General features: G+C 40.8%; 1 protein-coding gene across 4 annotated transcripts in view; it reads left to right on the top strand.

The window, feature by feature from the left end:
- Positions 1–339: 339 nt before the first annotated feature.
- Positions 340–10392, top strand: part of MED4 (mediator complex subunit 4) — a 42771-nt gene continuing 32718 nt past the window's right edge. For 2 of the 4 annotated variants that reach the window (XM_019039652.3, XM_004054494.5), the window contains exons 1-3: positions 657–774; positions 5417–5483; positions 9380–9550. In XM_019039652.3, the coding sequence (XP_018895197.1) occupies positions 5430–5483; positions 9380–9550 (225 nt within the window). In that variant the 5' untranslated portion in view covers positions 657–774; positions 5417–5429. Of the gene's footprint in view, positions 881–5416; positions 5484–9379; positions 9551–10392 lie in introns of all 4 variants that reach the window. The other 2 variants (XM_019039651.3, XM_004054493.5) reach the window with 2 other exon arrangements.

The following is a 10392-nucleotide window of genomic DNA, read 5'->3' as shown; positions in this document are numbered from 1 at the left end:
AGAATGGTGGTTGCCAGGGCCTGGAGAAAGGAGGGATAGGGAGTTAGCATTTAGTGAGTACAGAGTTTGTTTTACAAGATAAAAGGTTTTGGAGATGGATAGTTGCTCAACAGTATGAATGTATTTAATGCCACTGAACTATCCACTTAAAAATGGTTAAGGTGGGCCGGGTGCGGTGGCTCACGCCTGTAATTCCACCACTTTGGGAGGCTGAGGCAGGCGGATCACGAGGTCAGGAGATTGAGACCATCCTGGCTAACAAGGTGAAACCCCGTCTCTACTAAAAATACAAAAAATTAGCCGGGCGTGGTGGCGGGCGCCTGTAGTCCCAGCTAGTCGGGAGGCTGAGGCAGGAAAAATGGCGTGAACCCAGGAGGCGGAGCTTGCAGTGAGCCAAGACATCCGCGACGATGCACTCCTGTCTGGGCAACAGAGCGAGACTCGTCTCAAAAAAAAAAAAAAGAAAGAAAGAAAGAAAGAAAGAGAAAAAAAACATTAGGCCCAGGAGAATCAGACTACGTTGCCCCCACTGTTCTCAGTTCAGCTGTCGCTCCCAGGGTTTGGACCAGAAAGCCCTCGCTGGCCCAACAGATGGCGCCGGTGCCCGCAGTGCGCCTCCAGGCGCAAAGGGGGCGCTCTCGCCAGGCCTCTTGTTCCTCTCCTGGGTGACTCTTCCGCCTTCCGAGCCCGCCTTCTCGCCACGCACCTGCGTCAGCGCGCTCTGCGCGTGCGCCGGTGGCGGGACTCTAGAGAGAATGGCTGCGTCTTCGAGTGGTGAGAAGGAGAAGGAGCGGCTGGGAGGCGGTTTGGGAGTGGCGGGTGGTAACAGCACACGAGAGCGGCTGCTGTCTGCGCTTGAGGACTTGGAGGTCCTGTCTAGGTAATGCGGCGAGCCTGAGAGCCGGGCTGGAGCTGGGCCGGTGGACTGACCCCGGAGCCGGCCGGCCCTGCGTTTGTGCTCCTTCTCGGGGTTCGGCGGGGAGGGCTAGCTCGGGCGTTTCGAGTGCGTGAGGGTCATGGACGTGGGGTCCGCAGCCCTCTGGCACTCTGGGCGGCGGTTTTTCTCGTTAGAGGGAATTTTAGTAATGATAAGAACTCGCGCGGTCTGAGCCCCTTCGTCCGCGGCCAGCCACTTAACATTTATGGAACGCCCCTTGGGGGCTCAGCACTGGGGAGACGGTAGTGAAGGGTAGGCTGGATGCCAGCTGTCGAGAGAGGGACAGATGTGTAAACTGGCTTGGGGCCTGTTTTTATTAGAGGGCTGCGCTGCGGGGTACTGGAGCACAGGGGCTAGGCACCTTTCCTGGTTGTAGTCAGGGCAGGCTCTCTGAAGAAAGGGCTGCTTGGGAAGCATGAGCTCGCCAAACTCACTAGGCAGCACAGGTAGATGGAACAGCAAGTGCAAAAAGCCTGGCTTGGTGGAGTTGCAAGTTGTTTAGGATGGTTGTGTGTCAGAGATAGGAGATGAAATTAGATGTCGTTCTTCATATTCTGTCACCTTTCATGATAAGTCTTTCAAGTTGAAGCCTTCCTTGACTCCCTCCCATTGACTTGGATGGTAAATTGTCTTGGTTCTACCTCCTAAAGTGTTGCTTAAATTTGCCCTCTCGTTCCAACCCCGCTGTTCATAACTCCTTCTTAAATGTAGCCTCCCAAACAGTTTTGATTGCCTCATGCTTCTGCATTTTATCCTTTTATATTGGCCGATACCAGTTTTAAAAGGCATCTTATATCACTTTTCTGCAGGAAAATTATATAAAAGCTACCTCATTGGTAGGTTTGCGTTGTCCAGTGAGGTAAAGTTCAAATTCTTTAGTCAGACTTCCACATCTTCAGTGCCATTCCCAGTCTACTCCCGATTTGGTGAATGATTCATATATCCTTCAGAATCCAGCTCAAATGTCACTTTTTCTGTAGCCAACATTCTTTGACAGCTTTAGAATAAATCTTATCTGTTGTATTTTAAAATATACCTGATACAATCAGCACTTTATTTTTGGTGTAAATTTAGTCCTTGCAATACTATGGTATTGCTACCAAGTTACCAGGTCAGCACAATATTTAATGATGGAAGAAAACCCGAAAACACCTAGACACCAGAAATTAAATGGCTTATGTGTTTGATCCACTGTTTAAAATAAACTGTATTAGGGCCGGGTGTGGTGGCTCACGCCTATAATCCGAGCACTTTGGGAGGCCAAGGCGGGCGGATCATTGGAACTTCTTCACAGAATGAAGCTGCTCTGGTAGTGTGACTGGCTTCCAGAAAGGTCTCATGTGTTCACTCAGAGGTAGTTATGTGTACTGATTCTGTGATCTGTGAAGTTTGTCAGTCTCTGAATGTAATTTGTGTCTGGCTTGCATTTATGAAAATGAGAAGAAAAATCACGAATGTACCTTACATATTTTTAGATTTAGCCTCTTTAAAAATAGTGGATTTATAACTTAGGATCTTTTTTTTTCTATTAACCTGATTATATAGCCTTTCAGGATATTTATTAGTTTGTAAAATGTAATGCAAGGAGATAGTCTTAAAAAGTTGAAACACAGGTTGTAGGCTAAATGTTTTTTTTAACCCATTTGTGACTCAAAACTCATTGTTCCACAGAACCATGTTGATAGGAGTCTTGAGTTTTCCACACCAGCCTGTCAATTCTGTTTACCTGAAAAGTGTATTATCACTAATAATGTAGGCTCTAACCGCTATGGAAATTTTATTTCTATGGGGAATTGTGTCTGGATTCTAATGCAGTATGCCGGGAATGCACCTTCTTTTTAGCAGGACAGGGCTCTTGAGTGTGGGGGCTTCCTTTGGCCTCTTTTTCGCAGCTGGGGAGGACAGGGGTTTCTATTTTGTCCTGGACTGTTACAGAACATGACTAAGTCTTAGAGACTTCTACCTCCCCTCCACTCCGGCGCCTAAGGCAAGCCTTGTAAAGCCTCCTGTAGACTCACACTCCCAGATTTGCAAGAACAGAGGAAGGCTTATCCCACATCTCCTACCATAGCCCCACTCTAGTCAGCACCACCCCTGCCCCACCTGAAACCAGCTTTTACTTAGACCAGAGGTTCTCAACCGTCTATGTCTCACTTGTGGCGTACACTAAAAAGTTTACTTAACATGCTGTTTTCATACGCTGTTGATCCATCAGCAAGTCCTGTTAGCTCTACCTCCAAAAGATATCTGAAATCTGTCCATGTTTCTGCCATCACCATTACTAAGTCCTGGAGGCTATAACCTAGTCAAAACCAGTGTGATTTTTTGCCTGGAACACTACAGAAACCACCTAACTTACTTCCTGTTCTGGCCCTCTTACAGTCTATTTACCAAATCACTCAGCAGTTTTTAAAAGTATAAATCAGGTCGTGCCATTTCCCTGTTTAAAATAATCCAGTGGCTTCTCATTGCATTTAGAATGAAACACTAGGCCGGGCGCAGTGGCTCATGCCTGTAATCCCAGCACTTTGGGAGGCCGAGGCCGGCGGATCACCTGAGGTCGGGATTTCGAGACCAGCCTGACCAACACGGAGAAACCCCATCTGTACTAAAAAAAAATACAGAATTAGCCGGGCGTGGTGGCACATGCCTGTAATCCCAGCTGCTCGGGAGGCTGAGGCAGGAGAATCGCTTGAACCCGGAAGGTGGAGGTTGGGGTGAGCCGAGATCGCGCCATTGCACTCCAGCCTGGGCAACAAGAGCAAAACTCCATCTCAAAAAATAAAAAATAAAAAAAGAATGAAACACTAATCTTTACCATAACTATAAGGCCCTACGTAATCTCACCCCTAGCCACCTGGCTGCTACATCCTCACTTTGCTTTCCTCTCCCCATTGTACCAGGCCCTGGCTACACCTCCTCAGCTCCATCTTTGGGGCACTGAACTGTCTGTGTCTTCTACTGTGCTCTTTCCTTCCAGACATCTTGGCTGACTTCTCTCATTTAATCCGTGTCTTATGTCAAAGCTGTGCCCTTAGGAAGACCTTCTCTGACCACCCTATTGAAGTAGCCAACCCACTCCAATAGTCTCTAATAAAACATTGCTTTATTTCCTTCCCAACCCTTATCACTCTAGGTTTATTTCTTCTCTTAGTTCTTCTTGTCTCTTGTATTAGAATTTAAGTGCCATTGTTCACTTTGATACCCCAAGTATCTAGAAAGTAAGTGCCTGGCACATGATAGGCACTCAATAAATATTTGATGAATTAGTGAATAAATGAAGACTTTGCATTCTTATATCTACTTTTTTCATTCATTGATTAATTCATAAATAATGGTATGGGGAAGTAGTAGTGGGAAGGGTTGGGTCTAGTTGACATGATCCAGAAAAATGATATGAGGCTAGCTGGAAGGAAGGTGGAAATTTGAAGGTAAAAATAGCCTGGTAGCCAGTGAGAAAGTACAAATGCTCAGGCTGATCAGAGCAGTGTCAGGTAGCTAGTTACGAAGCTGCCCCTTCTGCATAATTTCTCAAAAGTCCCATCTATCAACAAGTTTGAAACTAATATATAAACAGTACCTGCTATACATTTTTCCCAATCTTATTTTGCTCATCAGATACTAATCTTCATACAGGGAAATTGTCATATTTATTAAATGAGCATTCTAAAAGGATATCATTTTATTATGTGTAAGGATCCCTCTTAGTTGATTTTAATTTAAAAAATTCAAATAAAGTGGAGAATCATTAAAAAATGGTCCATGCATCCCTTAATTGTTTTATTTTACCTTAAAATATATAAACATATGTTCATTCACTAATCATGTTATGTAAGACAGGAGTCAGAAAACTTTTTCTGCAAAGGCCAGATAATAAATACTTTTGGGTTTATGGGCCATATAGTCTCTGCTGTAACAACTCAACTCTGCGTCTGTATTTAGGGAAGACTGCCATAGACAATTTGTATATTAATGGGCAGACTGTCTTAGGAAAATGTTATTTACAAAAACTGCAGATGTGCTGGATTTGGCCTGTAGACCCCTGATGTATGAGTTTTTCTTGCATAAATCGCTCATAATGCATTGTCTGCAATTTGTAGTTTGATTTCTAGATCAAATCAAAATGAGAACTTATCCTCTTATCAAGCAGTCTTAGGGCAGACCCTTAGTTTTTATGACTTTTCCCTGGTCCTTTCTTTATAGCTGTCCTTTGCAAGCCTCTGTAGAGTCTTTCCAAGCATTAGGCTTAGGTTTTTATAGAAAGAACTCTTTCTATTTACAATAGTCTTTCATTGGCATTTAGGTGATAGCTATTTATATAATGATAATATTAAGTAGAACTTTTATAAATAAGTTTGGTAACCGGCACAAGCTAGTCTTGGTGAGCTGTAGTTCACAGTCATAGTGGACTGTAGGGAGTAGCCCTGAGTGTTCAGCATGCTGTGAAAGGGTTTTTGTTGTTGTTGGCTTTTTTTTCAGGGAACTTATAGAAATGCTGGCAATTTCAAGAAACCAAAAGTTGTTACAGGCTGGAGAGGAAAACCAGGTAAGTGGCTTCTTTTTAAATTAGTTAATTTCTCTTTGTTTCTTAATTAAAAGAAAAAAACTTGATTTCTGCAAGTTTCCTCTTTATATTTACTTTGTGTGGGAACAGGAATGTTGGATCCTTTTAAGTTATTAATTAAAACTTTAAAATTGGTATTTTCTTTGTATCATTTACTTAACAGTGCGCTTAAGAAGAATAGTTGCCTGAGGGTTTAGCAGTATTTTATTATTTTCTCTTACAATTCTAGTTACACTTACATGTTTATTTATTTTTGTCCTTTGAATTAACCAAGAAAGGCTTGTTGTATGGAGATTACAACAATATTTAGAATCAAAAGTTAATGCTCAAAAACTTACCGTGTATTGTAAGTATAGTTCCCTAATGCAACTTGAACATGCAGGGAAATAAAAGAGCGTACAACTCTTATTAGACATTGCCTTATAGGTGTGAAAGTACGGGCAGTTTTTATTTGCTCACTTTTCTGTGCTTTCTAATTTTCCATGGTGGGTGAACAGACTTTTTTTCCTGATTCAGAATTTTTTTAGAGGTAAGAGGATAAATTTTATATTATGTTTTTGGCACAGTTTTTTCTTTTTTGAGACAAGTTTTCGCTCTGTAGCCCAGGCTAGAGTGCAGTGGCATGATGACTGCTCACTGCAGCCTCAACCTGCTGGACTGAAGCGATCTCCCACTTGTCCTCACCAGTATCTGGGACTATAGGCGTGCACTATAATGCCTTGCTAATTTAAAAGAAATTTTTTTTTTGATGGAGACATAGTCTCACTGTGTAGCCCAGGTCAGTCTTGAACTGTCTTGAACTCCTGCCCTCAAGGGATCCTCCCCACCTTGGCCTACCAAAGTGCTGGGACTATAGGCATGAGCCACCATAGCTGGCCAAAAAAATGTTTAAGAGAAAATGAATGGAGAGGATTAACCTTTCTAAAGATGATGTAAAGGAGAAGAGGAGACAGTAATAAATCTTTTGTCTGCATCATTACCTTAGTTCTGTCTTATGTTTTGAGGGCAGGGAAATCTGATGGACTCAATAGAAAAGTGTCAGTGAGCCTCAAAAGGGGAGGAGGGGATCCAGATGAGGCCACAAGCTAGGAAAAACAGCTAACCTTAGGGGTAGTAAGGTTTTTGTTTTGTTTTTTTCAAAAAAAGAAAGAGGCTAGAGATAAATATGTTAATAGAAGACTACTAGTCTCTCAGGTACTCTGTTAATACCCGTGGGATTGAATAGGAATTTATACAAAGTATGCAAGAAGTAAAATGCAAGGCTTGACTTTATTTGATAGACACTTATTAAATGCTTGCTATGAGCCAGGCACACAGATTATTCAGAAGGTGATAATTAAGACCTATAGTCAGCACTGATCTTTCTTGTACTTTTTAAAGAGTAGCAATTTGTGAATTGTATCTTAGTACTGTGGATTCCTATGTAATTTTCATTGAAACTGTTACTATTAGAGAGGGATGTGCCCATTTGAAAATTTTCTAGCCACCATTTTATTTGGATATTTATAATTTTATATAGAATTTTAGAATTAGAAAGGATCTTAACGATGTTTAGTTCAACCTCCTGTGAGACTAAGTTCCAGGGTGGATGGATGAGGTAGAGGTTAATGGTGAGTGGAACCAGAACCTAGGTCTTCTGACTTTAGTTGAATAATTTTTTTCTACTGAACAATAAGATCTAAAGAGAATATTTTTTACTCATGGGTAGTATACAAATTAATTCAACGTGTGTAAACTTCTTGAAAGTTGTCAGGGAACTACTGTGTACTACTTGCTTTAATAATACAGCTTTTATAGAAATGGAAACCTAGCTTTCTCCTACGATGTGGGAGGAATGAGGATTAGAAGTCTGTTAAATAAATAGAATATACTTTACTTTTTACAGAAAAAGCTTTCTGTTGTTATTTAAAATACTCTTAATATTTGGCAGTTTGTAGCTCAGTCTTTTGTCTATTGTATTAGAAGAATTCCTATAAAATGAGAAGAACTTCATGTCAAAAGGAACTTGAAGAGGCATACCTGTACTTTTTAGTCTTCAACAAATCTTTTTAAATAGTTTTAAAATTGATTCTGAATTTTGATAGCTATTTTCTTTCTGAAGTAGTATTCTCTACTTAGCACAGTAAAGTAAGGATATTTAGACTAGACTTGCATCTTAATTCTGTACTGGGGTGGTGATTGTAGTAACTAGCCTTTGCTGAACTCTTCCTGTATGTACTTAAAGTGCAATATATCATGAATCCTAACAATAGCTTCATGTAATGGCTACTATTAATATTATATTCCTTTTCCTATTAAGAACACAGGCTCAGAGAGGCTGGTAACTTTCCCTGTGTCACACAGCTGGCAGATGGAGGACTAGAGATATGAACCACCAGAGTTTCTATTTTATGTGTTTTAGCCTTCATGGTTTTTGCTGTATCTGCATACCACTTGTTTGTTTACTGTTTTATGAAATCACTGTATTTTTTTTTTTTTCTGAGATGAAGTCTTGCTCTGTCACCCAGGCTGGAGTGCAGTGGCGTGATCTGGGTTCACAGCAACCTCCGCCTCCTGGGTTCAAGCAATTCTTCTGCCTCAGCCTCCTGGGTAGCTGGGATTACAGGCATGTGCCACCATCCCTGGCTAATTTTTATATTTTTAGTAGAGACGAAGTTTCACCATGTTGTTAGGCTGGTCTCAAACTCCTGACCTTGTGATCCGCCTACCTCGGCCTCCCAAAGTGCTGGGATTACAGGCATGAGCCACTGCGCCTGGCCCAAATCACTGTATTTTTAAGATCATCTTCATCGTAAACAATACTGTGCATAAATCAGAGTTTCAGTGTCTCAGTTTTTTCTAATATATATTAGCACAAATGTGTAAGTGTAAAAGTTTTTTTAAGTTCTTGGTGCCACCTAAAATCATCTCAAATACCAAATTTTGGGAGAACTTTCATTATATATATATACACATATATATATTTGAGATGGAGTTTCGCTCTTGTTGCCCCGGCTGGAGTGCAATGGCGCGATCTCAGCTCACCGCAGCCTCTGCCTCCGGGTTCAAGTGATTCTCCTTCCTTAGCCTCCTGAGTACCTGGGATTATAGGCATGCACCACCACGCCCAGCTAATTTTGTATTTTCAGTAGAGATGGGGTTTCTCCATGTTGGTCAGGCTGGTCTCGAACTTTTGACCTCTGGTGATTCGCCTGCCTCAGCCTCCCAAAGTGCTAGGATTACAGGCATGAGCCACCGTGCCTGGCCTATATTGTATTTTTAAGGATAAACTTTTTTTTTTTTTTTGAGACAGTGTCTTACTCTGTCACCCAGGCTAGAGTGCAGTGGCGTGATCTTGGCTCACTGCAACCTCCACCTCCCAGGCTCATGCAATTCTCCTGCCTCAGCCTGCTGAGTAACTGGGATTTTAGGCGCCACCACACCCAACTAATTTTTGTATTTTTAGTAGAGATGGGGTTTCACCATGTTGGCCAGGCCAGTCTCGAACTCGTGACCTCAAGTGATCTGCCCGCATCAGCCTCCCAAAGTTCTGGGGTTACAGGCATGAGTCACTATGCCCAGCCATAAGGATAAACTTTAAAATCGTGTCTTCCCTAGGAAATCACTAAACTTGCTCATGTTGCCATATTGCTAGTTCTGAAAGGCTAGTTTTATTTTGTTTTGTATGAAAGAATAGCTGAAAAAGTAGAAAAGTTTGATATTAATGTTTCCCAAAATAATCATAGGTAGGCTATTTTTATTCTTAACAAGAATTAGGAATAAAATTTTGAAGGTGTTGAAATTTATAGCCTAGCCAATTCAGTTATGGATTCTTTGTTTCATTGGAATGCAGCCTTTCAGTAGTCTGTTGTCTGATTTAATTGACTGTTATCTGACAGGTCCTGGAGTTGTTAATTCACCGAGATGGGGAATTTCAAGAACTAATGAAATTGGCACTTAATCAGGGAAAAATTCATCATGAAATGCAAGTTTTAGAAAAAGAAGTAGAGAAGAGAGACAGTGATATTCAGCAGCTACAAAAACAGCTAAAGGAAGCAGAACAAATACTGGTAAGTTGACAGAGGTTGGTTCTTAAGGTTAAAAAGGATGTTGTTTAATCTGTTTCTGAAAAATCTGTTATCAATATTCTGAAGAGCAGAAAACTAGACTTTCCAAGTCTAAAGGTAATATCTTGTCACTCACCATTGCAAGTGGTTAAATGAAAGGCTATTGTCATTCTCTTTTTTACTTACTGTTTTCAAATAGTCTGCATTACTTGTGAGCCACATTTTCATTGCTTAAAGATTTTACAGTATTAAATTATAGAAATGGAAAGTTTTACTTTTATCCTGGTCTGATATAAATTTTAATTATCAGTAGTCTAAATCTCTCTTCTTTTTTTTTGGTCTCTGATCCTTAACATAAAAATCAGGGAAATTTTTCATTTTTTATATATTTTGAAATCAGTAAAAATATATACACATTTTATAAATTGATTAAAATTTACATTAATTTAGTCATTCATCCTCATCTAGGTAGGATTTGGACATATATCAAGGATCCTAGTTTTCCCTTTGCTGTTCTTGGCTACTATTTCAAAGAGGCAACTTATTTGCTATTATTTGCCCAGTTACTTCACTAAATACTAACTAATATATAACATGATAGTATTGCAGAAATAGCTGAGCTTGATTCTCATGTCGACCAGACATTGCTGGCATCCTTACCACTGATTAATCTCTTAACAAATGTATTAAAATGAGCTCCAGTAACTAGAAGCCTGGGCAGTTCAGGGTAAATTAATCACCTCTACTAAGGAAACAACTCACTAGTAAATAGTTTTTAAAAATATGTTAAAATCAGGCCGGGCATGGTGGCTAACGCCTGTAATCCCAGCGCTTTGGGAGGCCAA

Source organism: Gorilla gorilla, chromosome 14, assembly GCF_029281585.2.
Source record: "Gorilla gorilla gorilla isolate KB3781 chromosome 14, NHGRI_mGorGor1-v2.1_pri, whole genome shotgun sequence".
NCBI classification, from domain to species: Eukaryota; Metazoa; Chordata; class Mammalia; order Primates; family Hominidae; genus Gorilla; species Gorilla gorilla.
This window is presented reverse-complemented; position numbering and strand designations above follow the sequence as displayed.